The following is a 26,239-nucleotide window of genomic DNA, read 5'->3' on the forward strand; positions in this document are numbered from 1 at the left end:
AGGAGAAGATAGGTAGAGAGGAGAGTATAGGTGGGGAAGTAGGGAGGGGATAGGTCAGTCCAGGGAAGACGGACAGGTCAAGGAGGTGGGTCGAGGTTTGTAGGTGGGAAATGGAGGCGCTGCTTGAGGTGGGAGGAGGGGATGGGTGAGAGGAAGAACAAGTTAGCGGGGCAGAGACAGGCTGGACTGGTTTTGGTATGCAGTGGGGGAAGGGGAGATTATGAAGCTTGTGAAGTCCTCATTGATACCATTGGGCTGCAGGGTTCCCAAGCGGAATGTGAGTTACTGTTCCTGCAATCTTCGGGTAGCATCGTTATGGTACTGCAGGAGGCCCAGGATGGACATGTCATCTGAGGAATGGGAGGGAGAGTTAAAATGGTTTGCGACTGGATGGCGCAGATGTTTGTTACAAACCGAGCGTAGATGTTCTGCAAAGCGGTCCCCAAGCCTCTGCTTGGTTTCCCCAATGTAGAAGAAGACAAAACGGGTACAGCGGATGCAGTATACCAAGTTGGCAGATGTGCAGGTGAACATCTGTTTGATGTGGAAAGTCTTCTTGGGACCTGGGATGGTGGGGGTGAGGGACGAGGTATGGGGGCTGGTGTAGCACTTCCTGCGGCTGAAGGGGAAAGTGCCGGGTGTGGTGGGGCTGGAGGGGTGTGTGCTGCGGACAAGGGACTCACGGAGAGAGTTGTCTCTCTGGAAGGCGGACAATGGTGGGGACAGAAAAATGTCTTTGGTGGGGTCGGATTGTAGATGGCAGAAGTGACGGAGGATGATGCGTTGTATCCAGAGGTTCGTGGTTTGGTATGTGAGGATGAGGGAGATTCTGTTTTGGCGGTTATTGTGGGGACGGGGTGTGAGGGATGATTTGCAGGAAATGCGGGAGACACAGTCGAGGGCGTTCTCGACCACTGCGGGGGGGGGGGGGGATGTTGCAGTCCTTGAAGCACGAGGACATCTGGGATGTACGAGAGTGGAATGCCTCATCCTGGGAGCAGATGCGGTTGAGGCAAAGGATTTGGGAATAGGGGAAGGAATTTTTGCAGGAAGGTGGGTGGGAGGAGGTGTATTCTAGGTAGCTGCGGGAGTCGGTGGGTTTGAAATGGACATCGGTTTCTAAGGCCTCGGTGCCTGAGATGGAGACAGATGTCCAGGAAGGTGAGCGATGTTTTGGAGATATTCCAGGTGATCTTGAGGTTGGGGTGGAAGGTATTGGTGAAGTGGATGAACTGTTTGAGCTCCTCGTGGGAGCACGAGGTGTCGCCGATACAGTCATCAATGTAACGGAGGAAGAGCCAGTGTAGGTGTGGAAGAGGGACTGTTCCACGTAACCTACAAAGAGGCAGGCATAGCTGGGGCCAATGCGGGTACCCATGGCCACCCCCTTTGACTGTAGGAAGTGGGAGGACTCGAAAGAGAAGTTGTTGAGGGTGAAGACGATTTCTGCTAGGCGGATGAGGGTGTCGGTGGAGGGGGACTGGTCGGGTCTGCGGGACAGGAAGAAGCGGAGGGCCTTTAGGCGTGGGGAATGCAGGTGTAAAGGGACTGGACGTCCATGGTGAAAGTGAGGTGTTGTGGACTGGGGAATTGGAAGATCTGGAGGAGGTGGAGGCCATGGGTGGTGTCACAGACGTAGGTAGGGAGTTCCTGGACCAAGGGGGAGAAAATGGAGTCCAGATAGGTGGATATGAGTTCGGTGGGGCAGGAGCAGGCGGAGACAATGGGTCGACCAAGGCAGGCGGGCCCATATAACAAAGGAACAGTAGGCATATTGACAAAGCTGCAAAGTCGCTAAAGAAAGTAACAATTAAGGATAACAAAGAGTGAAGCCGGATGAACACATCAGGCCAATAAGCGTCTCAGGAGCACAAAAGCTGATGTTTCGGGCCTAGACCCTTCATCAGAGAGGGGGATGGGAAGAGCGTTCTGGAATAAATAGGGAGAGAGGGGGAGGCTGACTGAAGATGAAGAGAAAAGAAGATAGGTGGAGAGGAGCATCTAGGTGGGGAGGTAGGGAGGGGATAGATCAGTCCAGGAAAGATGGACAGGTCAAGGAGGTGGAATGAGGTTAGTAGGTAGGAAAGGGAGGTGCGGCTTGAGGTGGGATGAAGGGATGGGTGAGAGGAAGAACTGGTTCAGGTGGCAGAGACAGGCTGGGCTGGTTTTGGGATGCAGTGGAGGGAGGGGATGAGCTGGGCTGGTTGTGTGATGCAGTGGGGGGAGGGGACGAACTGGGCTGGTTTTGGGATACAGTGGGGGAAGGGGAGATTTTGAAGCTGGTGAAGTCCACATTGATACCATTGGGCTGCAGGGTTCCCAAGCGGAATATGATTTGCTGTCCCTGCAACCTTCGGGTGGCATCATTGTGGCACTGCAGGAGGCCCATGATGGACATGTCGTCTAAAGAATGAGAGGGGAGTTAAAATGGTTCGCGACTGGGAGGTGCAGTTGATATCAATGTGGACTTCACCAGCTTCAAAATCTCCCTTTCCCCCAACGCATCCCAAAACCAGCCCAGCTCATCCTCTCCCCCCACTGCATCCCAAAACCAGTCCAGCCTGTCTCTTTCTCCTGAACCTGTTCTTCCTCTCACCCATCCCTTTCTCCCACCTCAAGCCACTCCTCCATTTCCTACCTACTAACCTCATCCCACCTCCTTGACCTGTCTGTCTCCACTGGACTGATCTATCCCCTCGCCACCTCCCCACCTATACTCTCCTCTCCACCTATCTTCTTTTCTCTCCACCTTTAGTCTGCCTCTCCCTCGCTCCCTATTTATTCCAGAACCCTCTCCCCATCCCCCTCTCTGATGAAGAGTCTAGGCCCGAAACGTCAGCTTTTGTGCTCCTGAGATGCTGCTTGGCCTGCGGTGTTCATCCAGCTTCACACTCTATTATCTTGGAATCTCCAGCATCTGCAGTTCCCTTTATCTCAAATAATTCAACTGTGTTCTACCGAACTCCCTGAAGAACCAGTTTGCCTACAGACAGCTGACTTGAAATGACACCTCTTGAAAGTGCCTCAATTAAGAATGTTTTGAATATAAGCATTCAACAAAGAAAGGAATTCCAAGATGACCTCAGTATTCTGTTAATTTGTAGCTGTGTCAATGACTTTCTCACTGTGCTGTAACTGGCATTTTGCCTGTGTAAGCCTCAGATTTCTTACCTGGCTATATTCTACTAACCTCACCACCTCCCCAACCCCCGACCTGACCGTCCTCCCCGGACTGACCTCTCCCCGCCCATACTCTCCTCTCCACCTATCTTCTCCTCAATCCGTCTCCAGTACGCCTCCCCCTCTCTCCCTATTTATTCCAGTTCCCTTCTCCCCATCCCCGTCTCTGATGAAGGGTCTAGGCCCGAAATGTCAGCTTTTGTGCTCCTGAGATGCTGCTTGGCCTGCTGTGTTCATCCAGCTCCACACTTTGTTATCTCTGACCCCAGCATCTGCAGTTCCCATTATCTGTGTTCATCCAGCCCCACACTTTGTTTTCCAACATCCGGTTGGCTCTCTCCCTTGCCCGTCAAAACGTTCCTCCCCGCCCCCACCCTTCTGATTGTTTCCCCGCCACGTCCATCGCCACAGCCCTTTCTCTTATTGGTGGTCACCGCCCATTTACTTTCCTCCGATTGGCTCGATGCCCCCGGGACGCTTATTGCCCCGCCCTCCTCTACCCACCCCACCGAAAGCGTGGAATATCGGCTCCTGCTGGAACCGGATCCGGTGGTCGGGAATGGGTGGTCAGTGCGGCAAGGACTTCCAGAGTCAGAACCATCCCCAGTTCTAACCCCGCTTCCCCACAACACACCTTCTCCGGGGGAAGAGCGATGGGAGACAGGGGATGCTCCAGGAGGACGGAGTCGGAGGAGCGCCGAGACATCAAGGTGTGGAGCTGGATGAACGCAGGAGGCAAGTAGGAGCAGGAAAGCTGACGTTTCGGGCCTAGGCCCTTCTTCAGAAATAGGGGAGGGGAAGGTGGTCCTGTAATAAATAGGGAGACGGGTGGAGAGGAGACAGACAGGCCAAAGAGCTAAATGCAGAGATCTCGGACTGACCTCGAACGGAGGGGTTGTAGAGACGGGGACTGGAGGAGGCCACCGAGACGGGGAAGGGCTGCGGGGGACTGGAGGAGGTCACGGAGGTGGATGACACAGGTTGAGGGCAATCATTGAGACACTCCAAGGTGTACACAGATTAGGGCGAGAAGGTGATTGGAATTGCTCCTTGTCCACCGTTCCCAAACACTCAGTCTTCACTAAGGGCGGCCTGGTGGCTCAGTGGTTCGCACTGCTGCCTGACAGCGCCAGGGGCCTGGCATCGATTTCCCTGTCGGGGAACTGTCTGTGTAGAGTTTGCACGTTTTTCGTGGGTTTGCTCCAGTTTCTAGGTGCATTGGCCGTATTGCTGATAGTGCTCAGGGATGTGTCGATTAGGTGGGTTTGGGGAATGGGCCTGGGTGGGATTCACTGATGAGAGTAGGTGTGGACTTGTTGGGCTGAAGGGCCTGTTTCCACACTGTAGGGATGCTGTGATTCCATCCTGCGCCTGGTGCTGCATGTGGGATCTTGTGGTGAACGATGCACTCTGTAGTCATCCAGCTGGTCCTGCCATGTGACAGTGCTCGCACTGATGTAGGGCTGGGGGGAAAACTAAACAAACATTGACAGATGTTTAAATTCTGATTCTCTGTTGATCAAAGTCTTTTGTACACATTACAGCAGCCTCTTTTATTTACTTGCTGTCGAATTCAGGGTATTAATATTTATTGGACTGACAAACTTTTATTTCGTTGTTATTCATTGACATTCTCAATGTGCCCGAGGAGTTGTGTGGGCCCCAGGCCTTGATATTGGAATCGGGAGTGATGGGCAGCAATTTTGTTTGTATTGTGTGCCCTGCACTCTCTTCCCCCTCCCCACACACATCCAGCACCCTCTTTCCACCCATTGTGTTTGTCCCACCCCACACCTTCACCTCTCGGGTGGGTGTGTGAGAGAAAGAGAGAGCGTGAGAGTGTGTTTTCTTTTTGTGGCCAAGAACAGGAGGAAAGAGCGATGTGATGTGTGACTGAGGGAGTGAACTATTATGCCCCCAGGATTGTGATTTTGAACAATGATCCTAAAGGGAGCCAGGAGTGATTCAGTCAAAGTGCAGACTCACTGATCAAGCACAACTCAGCAATTGTGCTCTCCCTCTCTTTGTCTCTTGCCCTCTCCTTGTCTCTCTGTATGTCTTTCTGTCTCACTCTCATTCTTCCTATATCTTTTTATCTGTGATATGGAAGTTCTGGTGTTGGACTGGAATGGATAAAGTCAGAAATCAATGTCACCAGCTTACAGTCCAACAGGTGTTTTTGAAACACAAGCTTTTGAGCCTCAGTCCTTCTTCAGGTGTCTCTTGCTTGTGCTGGTGTCATGTGATTTCTGACTCTATCCACCTCTCTTTCTCTCCTTCTGTCTGGCCTGACCATGGTTCACTGCCCTTCCCCTTTCGTGGACCCACTCAATGCCTCTCGGCCTGAATCACGAGCATGAGGAGTGTTGGAATTGTCCGTAGTATAACCGCCATGGGTTAGAATTACAGCTTTGAACCACTGCACTCCCATCCCCCAGCCCCTCTCGTTCAGAGGCCTGGCAGACAGTCTTCACAAAAGACCTCCTCATTCACTAGGCCGTCAGCAACAGGATCTAGGATAAAAGCAGCTGTAACAACACTCGATAAGCTCACCACTATCTAGGACAAAGCAGCCCGCTGGAATGGCACTGCATCCACAAGCATCCACACCCTCCACTGTGGACTCTTAGTAGCAGTAATGTGTACTATATAGAGTTCTGTTTCTCGCTCTCTTTCTTTCTTTCTCTCTCCTCTTTCCTCTCTTTTCACTCTTGTCTCCAGCTGTCTGTTGTCTTTTTCTCTGCCACTCGCTTTCTTTTCTCTTTTTCCATTCCCTTTCTGCATCATTCTGCCTCTCCCCTTCTGTCTTCCTCTTTCTTTTCTTTTAGTTGCTAAGCTTTCTCTCTGCCTGTCTCCTCTCCTTTCTCTGTCTTCCTCACTCTGTCTCCTATCTCTCACCCTCTATGCAATGACTGATGTGTGTTCTGTCTCTGTCTCTGTCTCTGTCTCTGTCTCTCTCACGGAGATACCAGTGCACTGATCGATGTCTGTCAGTACCCTCTCCCCCAGGGTGATATCTAGAAACTTACTGGTGTCCATTAGTCTTGCCTGTCTCTTGTGCGCTCTCTCTCTCTCACACACACGCAGAGAAATACCTGTATGTTGACTGATGTCTTTCAGTCCCTTCTCTCTCAGGGAAATATCTACACTGAGTATTATCTCTTAGGCCCCTGTTTTTTTTTGGATGTTTATTCTTATGTCATCTGCCGTAGCAAGGTTCAAACCCAGGTCCCTGGAATTTGACTGCGGTTTCTGGATCAATAGCGAGGTAATAATACCACTAGGTCATTGCCTCCCTTTGTTTGTAAATGACTGAAGGTTTCCCTCAGGATAGAACAAGTTTTTTGGGCAAGCTAATGGAGTGTTAGCCTTTACCACAAGATGGTTGGAGTACAGGAGTAGTGGGGGATTGCTTCAATTATATAGGAGCTTGGGTAGTCCGCGTGATTGGATCCTTATCTCAGCAAAGGGAAGAGTGTGTATGAGGGTTAGTGTATGTGCACGTGCATGTGAGAGAGAGATTGAATGTATGTACATATCTACATATCTTTACCTTCATAATTCACAAAGTTCACTTAGATAACACCCAAGTAATTAAAAAGATATACTTTTATTGACACTTCTCCAAATCTGTCTAAGTCAAGTGTAATTTCCCTATACAATACAAATTTACAACTTCAAGATGGTCTTAATTTGGAATAAATTACTCTGTAAAAATATGACAGATAAAACCTTCATGTAAATAGCCAGAATTTTAAAACTAATAGAAAATAGTGCTGCTTAAATATTACAAATACATTCTCAGTGTCTACAATACAAGAACATTTTAACATTGTTGGTCGTTCCAGCCCCAATTACAGTCATAGAGATGGACAGCATGGAAACAGACCCTTTGGTTCATGCTGACCAGATATCTTAAATTAATCTAGTCCCATTTGCCAGCATTTAGCCCATATCCCTCCGAAACCTTCCTATCCACGTACCCCTCTGGATGCCTATTAAATATTGAACTGTCCCAGCCTTCGCCACTTTTTCTGGCAGCTCATTCTATGTATGCACAACTGTCTGCGTGAGAAGTGCCCCATAAGTCCCTTTTAAGACTTCCCCTCTCACCTTAAACCTCTAGCCTCTAGTTTTGGAATCCTCCATGCTGGGGAGAAGGTCTTGTCTAATTACCCTATCCATGCCCCTCATGATTTTATAAACCTTTGAGGCCACCCCTCAGCCTCTGACACTTCAGGGAAAATAGCCTGAAGCCTATTCATCCTCTCCCTATTGCTCAAATTCTCCCACATTGGCAACATCATTTTAATCTGTACTGAACCCTTTCAAGTTTCACAACCTCCTTCCTATAGCAGGGAGACCAGAATTGCACACGGTATGCCAAAAATGGGCTTACTAATGTCCTGTGCAGCCACAGCATGACCTCCCAACTACAATACTCAATGCACTGACCAATAAGAGAAAGCATACCAAACACTTTCTTCATGATCCTATCTACCTGCAACTCCACTTTCAAGGAACGATGAATGTACTCTCCAAGGTCCCTTTGTTCTGCAACACTCCCCAGGACCTTACCATTAAATATATTAGGCTTACCCTGATTTACCTTTCCAAAATGGAATGCCTCACATTTATCTAAATTAACCTCCATCTGCCACTTCTCGGCCCGTTAATCCATCTGATCAAGATCCCATTGTACTTTGAAGTGCCCTTCTTTGTTGTCCACTACACCTCCAATTTTGGTATAATCTGTAAACTTATTAACCATACCTCCTGTGTTCACATCCAAATCATTCATATAAATGATAAAAAGCAGTGGACCCAGCACCAGTCCATGTGGCACACCACTGGCCTCCAGTCTGAAAAGCAACCCTCGACCGCCATGCTCTGTCTTCTACCTTCAAGCCAGCTCAGTATCCAACCACTAGTTCTTCCTGTATTCCAAGTGATTTGACCTTGTTAACCAATCTGAAGGGTCTAGGCCTGAAACATCAGCTTTTATGCTCCTAAGATGCTTCTTGGCCTGCTGTGTTCATTCAGCTCCACACTTTGTTATCACGGATTCTCCAGCATCTGCAGTTCCCATTATCTCTACCGTAAGGAACCTTGTCAATTGCCTTACTGAAGTTCACATAGATCACTTCCAGTGCTCTGCATTCATTAATCCTCATTGTTACTTCTTTAAAAACTCAAGTTAGTGAGACATGGTTTCCCTTGCACAAAGCCAAATTTCATAGCTCAAATATTTCAAACAAGGATTTGCTTATGTATACATTGCACACTCAGCAGGGTCACTAACTGGCAAAGGGGTAGGAATGCAGTGTGACAGATTTGCACGCAGCATCGCCGCTGGAAATGCAGAAGTGGAGGTGGGGCGTAATGCACAGAAAGTGTGAGACTGGGCAACATTCGAGTGGGGAAATCCGTCAATTCTTTTGTGCAATTTCTGTGGCAGTTAGTGCAATTGCTGTGTCGTATTTGGTCAGTTCTACCAGTTAAAGTCAGCAACTGTAAATCTCTATGGCAACTGTCACGAAAGTAGCACAAATTCTGGCCAGAGTGGCATGCCACAGTGTGGACATTGAACGAGAAGACGAAACAAGAATCCGCTCACACACCCACCACCCCCCTACCCCACTTACGGCATTCCGGGTCGAGGGGCATGAAGGGAAGAAGGTGAGCCTCCCTACCACACCCTGTGTCAGGTAGCGAACCCGTCCGATAGAATTTTGCAATCCCTCAGTGTACGATCGATTCAATGAGTGTATTCCCAGCAGACAGTATAGCCCAGGACCTTTCTCTTGAAGCCAAAGGTCGCTTAGGACTTGGAGCCCAGCTGCTCGCTAACAGCAGGCAGGGGCTGAGCCGGGGCCTCCAGTAGGGAGCGTAGATTGGCCACAAGGCCCTGGAACTGGACTCAAGTAAAGGTGAGCTGCACATTCAGCTGCCCAGGGCCCTGCCCCAGGCTCAGCACCTGCAGGCCACTAGTGCTGATGGAGTGCTAAACTCTCAGATCGTTGGTACTGAGGGAGCACCATGCAGTCGGAGGGCCAGTGCTGTGAGAGTTCTGCCCTGCTGGAGGATCAGTGCTGAGGGAGCTCTTGCACTGTCTGAGGGTCAGTGCTGAGGGTGTGCTGCACTGTTGGAAGGTCAATGTTTAGGGAGTGTTGCACTGTCAGAAGGTCAGTGTTGAGCAACATGGCACTTTCCCTTTTCTTGACTTTTTCTCATGAATTTTCAATGCCTCTTTTCTCTGTTTCACTTCTGCAACCCCTATTTTCTGTCATCCTCTGTTCCCTTTTCTTCTTTCTTTCTCTCCATCTTTTCTTCCTCCTGTTATTGCTTCAGTTCTGTCTCATGGCGGTCCTTTCACCATTTGTATCCTATTTTTCTGAGTCCTTCCCCCTCTCATTTCCTTCTTCCTGTCAATCCCATATGACTCCACTCTCTTTTGTCCACTTCACCCATTCACTCCTTCTCTTCACCCCTGCCTTCCTCCCCTCTTTTACTTTTCCATGTTCCCACTTCCTCTGCCTCGTTGTTCTCTGTTCCTCCGTCTCTCTCCCACTTTTTCTCTCACTTCCCCGCGCTCTCTCCCTCTGTCATTTTCACTCCCGGTCTTTTCTTCTCTCTTTCCATCTTCTTTTAACACTCTCTCTTTCTTGCTTCCTCTGGCGCATGCTCTCTTTCTCTGTCTCTCTCTCTCTCTACCCCTCCCCCCTCCCTCCCTACCTCTTTCTGTCCATCTCTCTCTCTCTCTCTCTCTCTCTCTCTCTGTATCGCCTGTCTCTTGCTTCATACCTTTCCCCTCCATCCATCCTGCCCCTCTCTCCCTCTTTCACTCTTTCACGCACTCTGTCTCTCACTTTCCCTTTGTTCCTCTCCCTCTGTCTCCTTTTCCTTCTCTCTCTCTCCCCCAGTTTCTCTTGCTCTTTCTCCTCTATCTCCCCATGCTTTTCTTCATCATGCCATCCCTCGCTTCTTCTCTCTTCTTCTCTCTCTCTGTCTCTCCCCCAATCTTTCCCTCCTTCTGCCCACAGCTGACTTGCGGCTACAGATGGTTATCAGCTAAAATACTGTGATTAAGGAGAGAAAATGAATGTGGGGAGATCGAGTGGCAAGGAGTGAGTGAGGAAAGGATGGAGAGAGTGAAAGAGAGATAGAGGGAGGAAGAGACGGTGAGAAAGGAAGAGAGAAAGACAAAGTGAGGAGAGGAGAAAAAGAGAATGAGGAGGAGAACAGTGAGAGAAAGGAGGAGGGGAGAGGGAAAGAGTGAAGTGAGAGAAAGAGATGGATGGAGAGACAAAGAGAGCAAGACAGAGGTAAGAAGGAAGGAAGAGACAGAAGAGGATTGAGAGGGATGGAGAGAGATGGATAAGTATGTGAAACAGAGAGGAAGAGAGAGAGAAAATGAGAGAGGAGGAAAAAGAGAGAAACAGAGAAGGATAGAGACAAAGGCGAGAGAGAAGGAAAGAAGGAGGGAGGAAGATGGAGGAATGAGAATGGTGGTGGTGGGAGAGTGAGGAATAAAGGAAGAGAGAGAGGAATGGGAGGGAAGATGACGAAAGGAAAGAAAAAAGAGAGAGGCAGATGGAAAGAGGGACGGAGGGAGAAAGAGGGATAGAGAGTGAGAGAGAGAAAGGAAAGGAAAGAGAGAGAGGCAAGTTGCTGTGTTTGGGGGTGGGAGCCAGAAGAAGCCTTACTTCACAGATCCTGCATGGTGAACTGACTTTGGTGCCGGCAGCTATTGTTAATAATTTGACTGACTGAGAGTGTGGATTCGGGTGACAATGAAAGCCCTGTATAAATACATCCCCAAAACAGAAAAGCCTGGCTGATCATAAATTCTCCAGGTCACCACCAATGGGATGATTGTTTCTCACAACACAATCTGTGTGGATATTTAAAGAGATTGTCTCTCAGTCTCTGTCTGGGAGAGCCATGTGTGTGAAAAGGGAACTCCTGTAAACAGCTTTCTTAAATGAGCACTTATTTCCGTTCACTACTGACCTAGGCATTCTGTTACAGAAATTACTCAGTGCATTCTTCACTGTTCTCATCACAGGCTCTACGTTCCTCCAAAGAAATGCAATAAAACTGTGGTGAAAAGCTGCCCTTTCACAATCAGAAACTGGAGGATGTATCTCTCTCTCTTTATGGTGTGTGTGAGAGCGAGAGAGTGTTTGTAAATGACACTAAGACCACCCGCTACTTCATGAATCAGGCTTCATTTTGATACACACGCATCCTCTCTCTCTCTATCTCTAAAACACACGTACACACAAAATCGCACAGACTCTCTCACACAGAGTCAACACACAAATGCACACTCATGTGCATGTACACGTGTACAAACATGCGCGCACACACAGTCAGTCACTCACACATGGACTGTCTCTCATACACATAATGACTGTTACACATGCATAGACTCTCTCACAAACAAAGACATGTAGGATCTCATACATGCATTGATACTGTCTCTAACAGACACATGGACTCTGTCTCTGACACACTCGCTCTCACACAAACTGCCTCACTCAAACACTCCCTCACAGAAACACTCCCTCTCTCTGACACACAGCCTGTCTCTCACACTCTTGTCTCTGAGGCACATTCTCACACACACACACACACACACACACACACACACACACGCTCTCTCTCTGTTTTGCTTTCTCTCACACACACACAAATGATCTCTTTCACGTTCTCTCGCACACACTCACTCCGATACCCTCTTTCACACACATGCTCACGCAAACTGTCTCTCACTCACTCACTCCACATGCTCTCTGTCTCACACTCTCACTTTGACATACACAATTGCTCCCACAATCTCTCATACACACTATCTCTCCATCGTTCCTTGTATCCCCACCTCTTTCTTCCCATGTTCCTCTATTTCTCGACATTTCCCTTGATCTTTCCACCTTTCCCTATGTCTCCACATCTTTCTCTTTACCCAATTCTCTCTCTCTAACTTCCCCATCTTCTTCATCTCTCCACCTCCTTCGCTATCCCTCCATCTTTCTCCCTGTCTTGCCAATTTTTTGCTCCATGTCTTCATCTTTCTCTCCATGTCACATGCTTTTTCCCTTACTCTGTGCCACTATCTCTCCGCGTCCCCCCCACCCCCCCCGTCTCCCCATCTGTTCTCACACTGTCGGGATGCTTTGATTCTTGTACATAAATAACAAAAACTTAGCATAGGAGTTCAGGAGATAATAGGTAAGGTAAATGGAATATCAGCTTTCACTTCAAAGGGAATGGAGTTTATAATCAGGGAGCACATGCTAAAATGACACAAGACACCAGTCAGACAACAGGAGGAAAACTGAACAGCTATGGTAGACTTACCTGATGTAAGATAGACTGGCATTGGGAGTGGTCAATAAACTGATTGCTGTGATCGAGGGGCTGTCTCATGTCGGAGAAATAGGTTGGGACTGTATTCAATGGAGTTTTGAAAAATGAGAGATGGCCTTGTAACAATAGACAGACTAGTGTGGAGAGAAAGAGGGCAATGAAAATTTGCACTGAGGAGAGTTTATAGTATGGAAAGCACAACAGAGTTGTTGCTGGAGAAATGGAGACAGGCTGTGAAACACAGAAAGAGAGAAGGATGTGCAGAAGGTGGGAGAGACAGACAAATACAGCGAGGTACTGTGAGGATAGGACAAGTCATGAGAAAGAAAATGAGAGGGTGAGGGAGAGAGAGACAGAAAGACAGGTACTGAGAGAGAAAGAGAGACAGACAGAGAGTCAGAGAGGGATTGTGAGAGTCATCAAGACAGAGAGAGTGAGGGATAGAAATAGTGAGAGAGAGTAGAAACGCTTGGCAATTGAGAGACCGATGGGGTAAAAGAGAGAGTCAGGGCAAGAGAGACAGACCTGTGTGTATAGCTACTGCCTGTTGTAGTGTTCTCAGATCCTGACCCTCTCTGTGTGGGTTTGATCGTGATGAGATCTGTAATATGATTGTCAGGGACATGATGTCTGACTGCAGTATATGGCTCACTGCAACCCCATCCCGTTCCCTGGGTTGGAAATGTCTTTGCGAAGGGGAAGCGTGTGGACACTGCCTGGGCACCTGGACTGCAATTCAGGTTACCTCAGGCCAGGAGGGGATTGGAGTGGGAGATGTCTGGATAGTTCAGGTCCCTGTCAAAACAACACTAGCAGCATTGTTCACTGGGCGAGAGACAGAGAGACCGCAAGACAGCTATTGAGAGAAAGTGAGACACAGAACATAGAACATTACAGCATAGTACAGGCCCTTCAGCCCTTGATGTTGTGCTGACCTGTCATACTGATCTGAAGCCCATCTAACCTACACTATTCCATGTACGTCCGTATGCTTATCCAATGACGACTTAAATGTACCTAAAGTTGGCGAATCTACTGCCGTTGCAGGCAAAGCGTTCCATTCCCTTACTACTCTCTGAGTAAAGTAACTACCTCTGACATCTGTCCTATATCTTTCATCCCTCAATTTAAAGCTATGCCCCCTCATGCTTGCCGTCACCATCCTAGGAAAAAAGCTCTCCCTATCCACCCGATCTAACCCTCAGGTGATTTAATTGAGACATATAAAATAATCAATCAACCGTCTTCTCTCTAATGAAAACAGCCTCAAGTCCCTCAGCCTTTCCTTGTGAGACCTTCCCTCCATACCAGGCAACATCCTAGTAAATCTCCTCTGCACCCTTTCCAAAGCTTCCACATCCTTCTTATAATGCGGTGACCAGAACTGTACATGATATTCCCAGTGCGGCCGCACCAGAGTTTTGTACAGCTTCACCATAACCTCTTGTTTCCGGAACTTGATCCGTCTATTAATAAAAGCTAAAACACTGTATGCCTTCTTAACAGCCCTGTCAACCTGGGTGGCAACTTTCAAGGATCTGTGTACATGGACATCGAAATCTCTCTGCTCATCTCACTACCAAGAATCTTACCGTTAGCCCAGTACTTTGCCTTCCGGTTACTCCTACCAACGTGCTTCACATCACACTTGTCTGCATTAAACTCCATTTGCCAGCTCTCAGCCCAGCTCTGCAGCTTATCTATGTCTCTCTGCAATCTACAGCATCCTACGTCACTATCCACAACTCCACCGACCTTAGTGTCGTCTGCAAATTAGTGAGCAAATTAGAAATAGTGAGAGAGAGGCACTTAGCGATTGAATCGGAGAGGAAAGGGAGCGACTGTCCCAGAGAGAGACACGCAGAAAGAGAGATATCAAAGACCTATGTTGATTGCTGCTGCCTGGCAGGAGTCTGGTGATATCCCAACTTTCCTGGGTGTGCGCAGCTCTAACAACTCTCAAGATGCTTGACGGCATTCAGGACAAAGAATGCCCACTTGACTGGCACCACGTCCACAGACATCCACAAGCAATGCTCAATCCTAGCAGTGGGTGCCATCTGCAAGATGCACTGCAGAAATTCCCCAAAGATCCTCAGATAGCACCTTCCAAAACTTCAACCTCTTCCATCTCGAGGGATAGGGGCAGCAGAGACATGGGAACACTTCACCCTGCAAGCTCCCCTCCAAGCCACTCACCATCCTGACTTGGAAATATATCGCCATTCCTTCACTGATGGTGGTTCCCAACCCCCATGCCAACGTTATTGTTGGTCATCCCACAGCAAATGGTTTGTAGCAGATAACTCGTCCACCTTCTCAGGGGCAAGAAAGAATGGCCAAGTTATACTCACTGAATCTGCAAGGCCCATGTCCCCTGACAGAAAGTAAAACTGAGGCTAAGAGGTATCAAATTCAAAAGAATGATGAGAAGGAATATTCCCTCAGCAGTTGTGAAGCATTGGAACTTTTCCCCCAGACTGCAATGACAGGATGTTGAATAAATTGAAGGAGGATGGAAACAGCTTTTTAAACTGGTAACTGAAGGGTAATTAGGGGCGGGCAGAAAATTGGAGTTGAGGCTGAGCTGAGATCAGGGATGTTCATATTAAATGGTGGAACAGGCTCAAAAAGTTGAATTGCTCACTCCTTCTTAATTTTATGTTCCGATTTTGTTATATAGATGAGATTCCTTCAGCAATAGCATTAGAGAGTGCCATGGGGGAGAGAGAGAAAGAGAGATGGAGATCTCTTCCCTAATAGCACCAAGATTAATCCTGGTCTGCACAATTCTTGGGGAAATTGAGAGCTGATTGGATGAGCTTTGAGTTGTGACTAGGGGTTGGTTTGAGCGACAGACCTGGTGATATATAGGTGTTCAAAAAGGCACTGAGTTTTCTCGGTGGATGTACATGAGCCAGCGTAACAGACGTCAAGTACAAAAATGCTCCTTTCCATTTGATTAAAACATGTCCCTCAAGTGCTGAGGTTGCTAAGTCAGGTTAATGTTTCTTCAAAAAGAAACATTTATTTCTACACCTTGGCTTCCTTTTAGCTTTAACTAAGACTGCTCCTGAAGTAATTGATCAGATGGTTGAACATAGAGGGTCCCAGATTGCAAATCCCCAGTTAAACAAAGGAAGATTTGTTCATTTTGTGGAGAGTCTGTGGAACTGAAGGTCCAATCCAGATGGAAAATATACAGTAAATGGCAGAACCCTTATGATTACTAATAGGCAGAGGGATCTTGGTATACAGGTACACAAGTCACTGAAAGTGGCAACATAGTTGGAAAAGATAGCCAACAAGGCATATGGCATGCTTGCCTTCATCAGCTGGGGCATTGAGTTTAAAAAATGGCAGGTAATGTTGCAGCTTTGTAGAACCTTAGTTAGGCCTCATTTGGAATATCCTGTTTAGTTCTGGCCACCACATACCAGAAGAATGTTGTGGTTTTGGAAAGGGTACAGAAAAGGTTTACCTGGATGGTGCCTGGTACGGTGGCTATTAGCTATGAGAAGAGGTCGGAGAAAGTTGGGTTTTTCTCACTGGAATGACAGAGACCGAGGGGCGATTTGACAGAGGTCTACAAGATTATGAAGGGCATGAACGGACTGGACAGTCAGAAGCTTTTTCCCAGGTTGGAAGAGTGAGTTACCAGGGATCATGGTCTTAAGGTGCGAGGGGGAAGGTTTAAAGGTGATGTACAAGGCAAGTCTTTTGCACAGAGGGTGGTCGGTGCCTGGAACTTGCTGCCAGGTGGAGGTAGTGGAAGCAGATGCTATAGTGACTTTTAAAGGGTGTCTCAACAAATATATCAATAGGATGAGGATAGAGGGATACAGTTACTGGAAGGCTCGGGGTATTAGTTGTGATGGGCAGCATGTTGGTGCAGGCTTGGAGGGCCGAAGGGCCTGTTCTTGTTCTGTAATTCTCTTTGTTCTTTATTCTAACAATTGGTGAAAATAATTCAAGTTTCATGAGCAGAATTTGGGAATTGCTTTTTTCATGTTGACTTCAAATTCTAAACGATGTTGCAAACAGAGAGTGAAGTTCAAATTTTACTTCCTGTTTATTGGTCACTTCAAGGGATTGCTTTCCGTGAATCAGCTTGATGGTAGCAGAGGGTGGAGCTTTTCCTTTTCAGTGATATATATAGATGAGCACAGCAGACACTGAGTGTGGTATTCAGTGAAATAGGAGATTGAACTGGTTTGTGATGCAGGTGAGCATCATCCAGTTCAGACCCAAAATGTTAACTCAGATTTTATTCTTCACAGATCCTGCCAGACCTGCTGAAGTTTTTCAGTAACTTATGTTTTTTCTTACTGCATCCTGCCTTATGTCTTATCGGCTGGGTTTAGCACATACCCGAACCAACTTATGATCAACGGCAAAAACAGAAGTTTCTGGAAAAGCTCAGCAGGTCTGGTAGCATCTGTGAAGAGGAATCAGAGTTAACGTTTCAGGTCTGGTGACCCTTCCTCAGAACCTTCTGTTATCTTCCTACTGCTGAATATTTTTGAATAAAGCAAATTAACTGTGTGCCAACTTCTCTTGTAGGTCAACTCTTGCAGTCCTCGGATCAGTGAGATGGGTCTGCACTGCTCTCCCTTCAAAGATAAAATCTTTATCGTTTATTCTCTCATGGGATTTGTGCATCACTGGCTGTGCCAGAATTAATTGTCCGTCCCGAGTTGTCCTTCAAGTAGATGATGATGAGCCACTAACACCCCACCCCACCCCACCCCAAACCACCACAGTCCATGTGCTGTAGATTGATCCACAGTGCTCAAAGCGAGGGAGCTCCAGGAGCCTGACCAAGCAACAGTTCCTGAGGACTGGTGTCTGGAACTGTCCCATTAGCTCCGTGTGTGGTCTACCATATCCCTTCATACCGCTGCTTAACTGAAATTTATTTATCTCAGATTTGAGATTAATAACAGGTCTCGCAACCATTGCTGTAAGTGGAAGGAAATTCTGAACAAATACCAACATTGGTGTGTACAAGTGCTTCCTAACAACTCTTCTGAATGGCCTGGCCCAAATACATTAGTCTATGCCTACTAGTTCTGGAATCTCCAGTCAGTAGAAATAGTTTATCTATTCTGTTTTTCCTGTTAATACCTTGAAGACTTTGATCAGATAAGATCTTAACCATCTAAATTAGGTTTGTAGCCTAATTTATATATCTGTTCATACCATAACCTCTAAAGTCCAGGTATCATTCTTGCAAAGGCACATTGTACTCCCTCCAAGACCGCCTTAATGTGTGGCGTTCAGAGCCAAACCACAATGTTTGTCTTTCTTTGAATGCTACTGTGCAGAACTGGACTGCTTCATAGAACATTACAGCACAGTACAGGCCCTTCGGCCCTCGATGTTGTGCCAACCTGTCATACCGATCTGAAGCCCCTCTAACCTACACTATTCCATGTACGTCCATATGCTTATCCAATGACGACTTAAATGTACCTAAAGTTGGCGAATCTACTACCATTGCAGGCAAAGTGTTCCATTTCCTTACTACTCTCTGAGTAAAGAAACCACCTCTGACATCTGTCCTATATCTTTCACCCCTCAATTTAAAGCTATGCCCCCTCGTGCTCACCGTCACCATCCTAGGAAAAAGGCTCTCCCTATCCACCCTATCTAACCCTCTGATTATTTTATATGTTTCAATTAAGTCACCTCTCAACCTTCTTCTCTCTAATGAAAACAGCCTCAAGTCCCTCAGCCTTTCCTCGTAAGACCTTCCCTCCATACCAGGCAACATCCTACTAAATCTCCTCTGCACCCTTTCCAATGCTTCCACACCCTTCTTATCATGCGGTGACCAGAACTGTACGCAATACTTCAGTGACTATGTATCTGTATAAACATTTTACGAATTTTTTTTGCAATAAAAGTTCTCAGGACGATGCTATTGTATTGCACATCAGGTGTGTTGACCCTTATGATGTCCCCAGATGAAGGAAGTTTGTGGTAGTGGCGGACTGTGTTCATGCTCTGAGCTAATTGATAAAGTCAAAACTCACACAACACCAGGTTGTAGTCCAACAGGTTTATTTGTAAACAATAGCTTTGTGACCATTGCTCATTCATCAGGTGTTGTAAGAGATGTATCAAATAAAATACCAACAGATCATACAACTGATGTGAATGTTCAGCATAAACCTTAATGGCTGGCTGACTCCCTCCTGTTAAAACTTGATTAAGTTAGAAGGGAGATGCAGGTTTCAATTGAATGAAATGCAATTCTCAGAATTTCTTTTTAAGTCTGAGATAACTAAAGGTTTAGTCAGTGTATACAAGAAGTGACTTCTCTGGTCAGACAGTGCATTTTAGGTGTGAAGCGTTGATTAGAATCTGTCTGTGTTTTAACTTGGAGTCATACTGGTTTTATTTCCAAAGCAGGAATTTGTAAAATACCCCATTGATTGACTATCTGCAAATGGTGTGCTTTTGAACAAAATAAAATTTATTTGAACATACAAATCTTCAAATGCAAATTCACCCCATGGATGTCTGTGTGTCTGTCTGTGTGTCTGTCTGTGTGTCTGTCTGTCTGTGTGTAAGAGAGGGGGAGAGTGAGAGACAATGTGTGTGTGCTTGAGAGAGTGAGGGAGTGTGTATGAGTGTGTGAGGGAGTATTTGTGTGTGTGTGTCATATGAGAGAGTGTGTGTATTTGAGAGGGAGGGCCTGTGTGTGTGTTTGTGTGTGTGTGTGTGTGTATGTGTGTATGTGAGAGTGTATAGTGTGGTGCGGTCACCTGTAGTGCGACATGAACCCAAGATCACATTTGAGGCCATCTTTATGGGTACTGAACTTGGCTATCAGCCTCTGCTCGGTGACTCTGTGTTGTCATGTATTCCAAAGTCTGCCTTGGAGGACGTTGCACCAAAGATCAAAGGTTGAATGCCCTTGACCATTCAAGTTTTCCCCAGTGAGGGGTAACACCCAAGTCTGGCGATTGTTGCACGGTGTCCGCACATCTGTTGTAGCAACTGCATGGTTTCACCAGTATATCATACCCTGAACACATCCTTACCTGCAGTGTATGAGATAGATAACGTTGGCTGAGTCACATGAGTGGTTAGTGTTCCTACATGTGATGGTAGTACCCATGTCAATGATCTGACATGTCTTGCAGAGGTTGCCATGAAAGGGTTGTATGGTGTTGTGGTCAATGTTGTCCTGAAGGCTGGGTAGTTTGCTTCGAACAATGGTCAGTTTAGAGTTTGGTGATTGTTTGAAGGCGAGAAGTGGAAGCGTAGGGAAGATCTTGGCAGGGTGCTCATCGTTGTCATGTGTTGAAGGCTGTGAAGAACATGGCATAGTTTCTCCTCTGCGGGGAAATACTGGACCACAAAGGGTACCCTATCAGTTGTATCCCATGTCTGTTTTCTGAGGAGATCATTGCAGTTTCTTGTTGTGGCCTGTCGTTACTTGCGATTGATGGGTTGAACATCGTATGAGGGTGTACTTTAACACCTTGAAGGATGCTGCTGTTACTCTACGCATACTCCAGCCACATCAACTGTAGCTTCCCAGCCCGCCTCAGTCTCCTGCAATTTGCCGATCGACATGAGATCTACAACAGACACCATTTTCCTAAGCCCGCACTCATCTCTGGATCATTTAGACAATAAGGACACCGATGTCAGTCTCTGAATCATCGACTACATCTCCATCTTCATCACCATAATCCCCTCCAGACCTGATCTCAAAACTTCTCGGCTCCGACCTCTGCAACTGCATCCTCAGTTTCCGGACCTATGGACTGCAATCAGTGAATATAGACAACTGCACCTTCTCAACACTCAGCACTCGATTCGATTCCAGCCTGTAAATCACCCGTGAGTGTCCGTTATTCTACACGTAAACTACACTGAAACTCTCGATTAGATTCCAGTCTGTAAATCACTCCCGGGCATCTGGTATTCTACACTTAAACTACATCGAAACCCTCGATTAGAGTCCAGTTAGTAAATCACGCCTGGATATCTGTTATTCTGTGTAGAAACCACTCAGCCCATTGATTAGATTTCAATCAATAATTCACTCCTAAGTATCTGTTATTTTATGGAAAATGCCGTTCCCTTCGAGGAAATTCTTAAATGTATCTTTAATCCAGGTATTTCTTACACTGCTTATGAACCATCCCAAAACTCTTGATTCCATTGCAGTCGATAATGCACGCCCCGCCATGTATCATGCCATAGGAACCACAATACAGTGCGCAATTGAAAAGGCTCTGTCGGCAGCACCGCGCGGTAGCATGCGCATGTCTGGGGAAGCAATTTTAGCCCGTAATTGAGGATTATTTACCCTTGTCCAATGGAAAACCCTGGAGGACCGGAAACAGCTTGGTCATCCAGCCAATCAGCGTTACCCAACTGTCTGAGTACGGAAGTTGCTCAAGGTGCTTCTGAAGCCGCTGATTCCGGGCCAGTAAAGATACGGTAGTCACTCCTCTCTCTGAATGACGGCTGAGCTTCACACTCAGCTTGCAGCATCTTCCTCTTTCAACAAGCGTGAGCATAACACTGCTTTTTTCCTTCCCCCCCACCCCCTTCAGTTGCTTTCGCATTCGGGGCTAAATTATTGTCTTTCAAGAATTGGACGGGAGGGAAGTGATAGGGGAGGGTGCAGACTCTGAAAAGATTGGCCCTGGTCATTCCGCACTCTAAAAGACATCGACGTCTTTTACGCCATCAGCTTGACATACTTATTTGACTGGGTAACAGCGTCTTAAAGTTCACAATTAAAGGGGTTGATGTGTCGAGGCATCAGATTAATATAATTGAGCTGTGCTTTGTTTTGTTATAATGTACGTATTTGATAGTATCACGCTATTGTAACATTGACGTGTTGGTTCCGCTGTTGTATGAGAAGATTATTGTGAAATTCTATATTTTAGTGATGGACTCATTATGACACAAGAGTCAATTCAGCAATTTGAATCTGTCATCTCTCGAGCAATCCAGCCACCCATTCTCTCTGTATATTTCTGTCAAGCAGCAAGTTCATTTCCCCCAACTGCTCATCCAAATTTATTTTCAAGTCTCAGTTGAATCCTTTCAATTTTGAAACGACAGTTTGAAATAATTCTTGCTACTTTGTTTTATGTCGAGATTTCCAGATTATGACCGAGCAATGCCTAACTAACATTGCTCCTTACATTCTGTTGTGTCTTTAATCAAGAGATGTAGTCTAGTTAATCTGAATATTTTTAGACTAGTACAAGAAGAAGCGTACAACCATGCTGTATAGAAGAAGCCAGTCAATCCATTGAGTCTGCAGTAGTAGTAAACAGAAATCTATCAATTAGCGTGAAATATTGCCTTTAGGAGAATATTTACTTTTTAATTTTTATCTTGCACTGATAGTGATGTCTTTTTAAATTGCTTTCATAGGATATTAGAAGGGGAGGATGCGAAGAAAGAATTTGAAAACTAACATTGTGCCAAGATCTGAAATCCATTGATTTGTCAGGATCTGAATGCCATAAACCTTTAACTTTTAACTGTGGAAGGAGAATTGTTTTCATGTCCAGTGTATTTCAAATATTTTAAAAATCAATTTGACTGAAAAAGAATGGTGACACACATACACCTGACTGCGAGCGTTTCAGTGCAATAACTGAAAAAAATCTTTAACTGGTTAAGCAGCCTGAAAAATAAATTGCACAGTTCACAGCAGAGAGAGATAATTCATATGCCCTGTGTGTGGACAATACTTCAATTAATTATCTGTCCAGGTTTAACAATGCAAACACTTTCAGCATGAATAAATCCTGGAAATGTGGACACTGTGGGGAGGGATTCCCCTCCCCATCTGCGCTTGACATTCATGAGCGCAGACACACTGGGGAGAGGCCATTCACCTGTTTCGTGTGTGAGAAAGGATTCATTTCTGTCTCCAATCTGCTAAGACACCAGCAAGTTCACACTGTGGAGAGGCCGTTTACTTGCGCTGTGTGTGGGAAAGGATTCTCTGATTCGCACAACCTGCTGCAACACCAACGGATTCATACGGGGGAGAGGCCGTTCACCTGCTCTCAGTGTGGGAAGGGATTCACACAATTGTCTAACCTGCATGTACACCAGCGAGTTCACACTGGGGAGAAGCCATTCACCTGCTCTCAGTGCGGGAAAGGATTTACACAATTATCCAACCTGCAAGCACACCAGCGAGTTCACACTGGGGAGAAGCCATTTCCCTGCACTCAGTGTGGGGAGGGATTCTCTCGATTGTCCAACCTTCAGAAACACCAGCGAGTTCACACCGGGGAACGGCCATTCATCTGCTCTCAGTGCGGGAAGGGTTTCACACAGTCATCCCACCTGCAGAAACACCAGCAGATTCATACCAAGGAGAAGCTGTTTACTTGCTCTCAGTGTGGGAAGGAATTCACTCGATTATCCAGCCTGCAGAAACACCAGCGAGGTCATGACTGACTGCAGAAATGTGTTCTGCCATTAGTACTTCTGCTTATCACATTCAGAACTAAACTGTGTTCATTCTGCTGATGGGTGAAGTGGGACTGTCAGTAGGGAACTTACTGTTGGACTGGCCACGTTCGCCACTTTGGCTCAGTAAGTCCTGTGTTTCAAATTCCATCCAAATCACTAAATGAAAGGAAGGTTTGGAAGGTAAAAGATCTTCAGTTTTTTTTTCATTTCTGTAACAGCATGGAGATGGTCACGTGAGGAATTGTTTTGTATAATTCATGTGGATGCTTCTGACAGAAGGCACCTGGAGATGTGTAAAGTTGGCAGCTCATTTGGAATCAACGAGGAGAAAAGAAGCTGGAAGGTTTGCTGAGCTTGGAGCTGGAGGAAGAAGTCTCTAGTCAGGCTCCCAGTGAAAGACCAAGAGTATTGTGGTGGCAGGAAGCTGTCAAACATCAGACAATTGAATGAGGAGTGACAAGGCCATTCAACCCTTCGAGAATGTTTCACTGTATGATAAGATTGTGATTGTTCGAATTGCATTTCCGTTCCATGTTCCTCAAAGGTTTGACCTCAAGGTAGTCTAAAGATCATGCAGAAAATGTAACTGATATATTATCCCTTTTTTGTAGGGTGGGGGCACTTATAGCAAATTGCAGAAGATCAAGGAATAAATCAGCATTTGTAAAAATGGCTGGTGTTTCTCCAGCGAAAGTTTCACTAAAGAATGAAGTATCTGAGAAACCAATCCTCTCTAATGCATTTACCATGCGAGAAAATAGATGTGAGGGATTCTGACCAGATTATACTTCCGGGAAGTCATTCCAGATGCCCAAGAAAGCCGAAAAAGATTTTTGTTCTGAGTTGCTGGCTCAGTTGAAACCTTACTGGGAAATGCTTTGGATCTTTTCCAAATAAAAATTGTATTAATATGAGTTATTGTGGGAGAAAATGTGTGTTGAAGATACTCATCAAAGCACAGCTGAAATATTCTGAACAATCTTCGGCCCTTTACAGAAAGAAAGATATTCTGGCATTGGCGACTGTCCAGAGAATGGTCACCAGGCTGATACCAGATAAGGAGGGACTTTGGAAAGGAGAGGATGACTGGGTTGGGCCTGTACTTTTTGGAACATAAGAGAATGATGTTTGACCACACTGAATAGGTGCTTTCCCTTGTCGAAGAGTCTAGAAACAGGAGGTATCATCTCAGAATACTGGGTTGCTCGTTTAAAACAGTAATGAGGAAGAATTTCTTCAAGGGTAATGAGTCTGAAATTCTTTACTACTGAGGATTACTGATGTGGTGTTATTCAATATACTAAAGGCTGATCTGAACGTATTTTTAGTCAGGAAGACAATCAATGGTTATTGGGAAAAGGCAGGGAAGTGGAGTTGAGGATTATTAGAACAGACATGGTCTCATTGAACAGCAGTCCAGATTTGATGGGCTGAATGATCTACTTCTCCTTTGTCTTATTGTCAGTTGTTCAGAGTGAATTGAAGTTGTACTCTGGGGTAGAGTTCCTTGCTGTTGGTTTTGTTTCCATGTTACTTATTAATCATGTGGACTTAACACAGGGAATTGATTTCATGGGCAGTGTACTGTTTTCCCAAATTTGGATGGAGAGCCACATTTGGAAGTTACGCCAGTGAAGGAAAACTCCATGATATTTGGAATCCTGCTCCGCATGGAACTGATTCAAATAAAAGAAAACTGATGCTCCTATCCTAGTAAAGGGGAGCACAGAAGCTGAAAACTACCTGCAGAATCCAAAATTAAAATTTTCAAATGAATAGATAAAGGCTGAACAGACTATTGTTAATAACATCAAACATTAAATTTTGCTGCCAGTGCCAAAGCAATGAGGAATGTAACAGGCAAGTTACTGTGTTAAAAGAGTGCATTTTCAACCTCAGCATGATGTGGAAAAATCAAAGCATTGGAAAGAAAACTAAAAATCCAAATTGAAGAAGCATTTGACATTACTGAGAGTTTCGTAGTTTTTATTCTGAATGGTGATCAGAAAAAAAATTACAAATTGTTTAAAGATAGACCAAGCAAGAAATCGAACCATCCTCGTGAATATAAAAGTGCATTCGAATAACATGACCAGTGAGACTTGTAACCAACCCGGAAACAGTTGCAGGTCTTTTGACAGAAAAACAGTTTTATTCAGTCAGTTCTGATAACACAGACAATAGAACATATGCAGAGAAAAAGAGTCCTGAAAATCTTAAGCATAAGAATGAGGAACAGAGGAGAAATCAAAATAAATTCCACTGGCTGTGGTATACTTTTGGATTGATCCCAAAAGGAAGTGAATGAACCTTCAAGATTTCATAAGATAACAGTCCTGGGTTGCAAAAATAAAACTGAATTCAAAACATTGTGTAGATATTTACAGTTGTGATAATTTACAATACTTCTTTTATTCGATATTTTCATTTACACAATAAAGTTGGTTTTTGTTTAACAATGTGATGCCGTGCATTTTTTCAATTACTGAATGCTTTAATTTACCTTTTAAATGTTGACTGTCCCAACAAAGATTGCAAGATTCTTGTTTCCTGGGACAAACATGACCAGGGTCAGTTATATAGCACTTCAACAGAGAATACGGAGTCCCTACAGTGTGGAAACATCTAGCTTGACATGTCCACACTACCCCTCCAAAGAAGTTCCCACTCCGATCCATTCCCCTACCCTTTCCCTATAACCCTGCATTTCCCATGTCTAATCTACCTAATTTACACATCCCTGGACATTGCAGGTAATTTAGCATTGCCAGTCCACCTAACCTGCACATCTGTGAACTGTGGGAGGAAACTGGAGGACCTGGCAGAAAATCATACAAACACAGGAAAAAATGCAAATTCCACAGAGTCAGTCGCCTGCGGGTGGAATCGAACGTGGGTCCCTGGCACAGAGGCAGCAGCACTAACCACGGAGCCACAGTGCTGCCACGATCATGGAGTTTTCCTTCACTGGAGTAACTTCCAAACGTGGCTTCCATCCAAATTTGTGAAAACAGTATACCGCCCGCGAAATCAATTCCCTGTGTTCAGTCCACGTGATTAATAAGCAACATGAAAACAAAACCAACAGCAAGGAACTCTACCCCAGAGTACAACTTCACTTCCGTGCCATGCTCAATGAGAATCTCCACACAGTGAGGCAGCTGAAGCCAGCTGGGCTCAGAAAGTGATTACCGGATAGAGCATATTG

The 26,239-nt window shown here is 45.8% G+C and overlaps 1 protein-coding gene across 2 annotated transcripts; it reads left to right on the plus strand.

Annotated features, from left to right (window-relative positions):
* The first annotated feature begins 3,897 nt into the window (after positions 1-3,897).
* On the plus strand, positions 3,898-25,443 carry LOC125450153 (gastrula zinc finger protein XlCGF7.1-like). Of its 2 annotated transcripts, XM_059643098.1 has the most exons (3): positions 3,898-3,919; positions 17,116-20,412; positions 21,973-25,443. In XM_059643098.1, exon 3 carries the CDS (start codon positions 22,342-22,344, stop codon positions 23,014-23,016), a length of 675 nt encoding a protein of 224 aa, XP_059499081.1. In that variant the 5' UTR covers positions 3,898-3,919; positions 17,116-20,412; positions 21,973-22,341; the 3' UTR covers positions 23,017-25,443. The 2 variants fall into 2 exon arrangements, with proteins under 2 accessions (XP_059499081.1, XP_048382118.1); XM_048526161.2 differs by lacking the exons at positions 3,898-3,919; positions 17,116-20,412 and adding an exon at positions 20,465-21,090.
* Positions 25,444-26,239: the final 796 nt, after the last annotated feature.

The sequence above is a fragment of the Stegostoma tigrinum genome, chromosome 48, assembly GCF_030684315.1.
Source record: "Stegostoma tigrinum isolate sSteTig4 chromosome 48, sSteTig4.hap1, whole genome shotgun sequence".
NCBI lineage: Eukaryota > Metazoa > Chordata > Chondrichthyes > Orectolobiformes > Stegostomatidae > Stegostoma > Stegostoma tigrinum.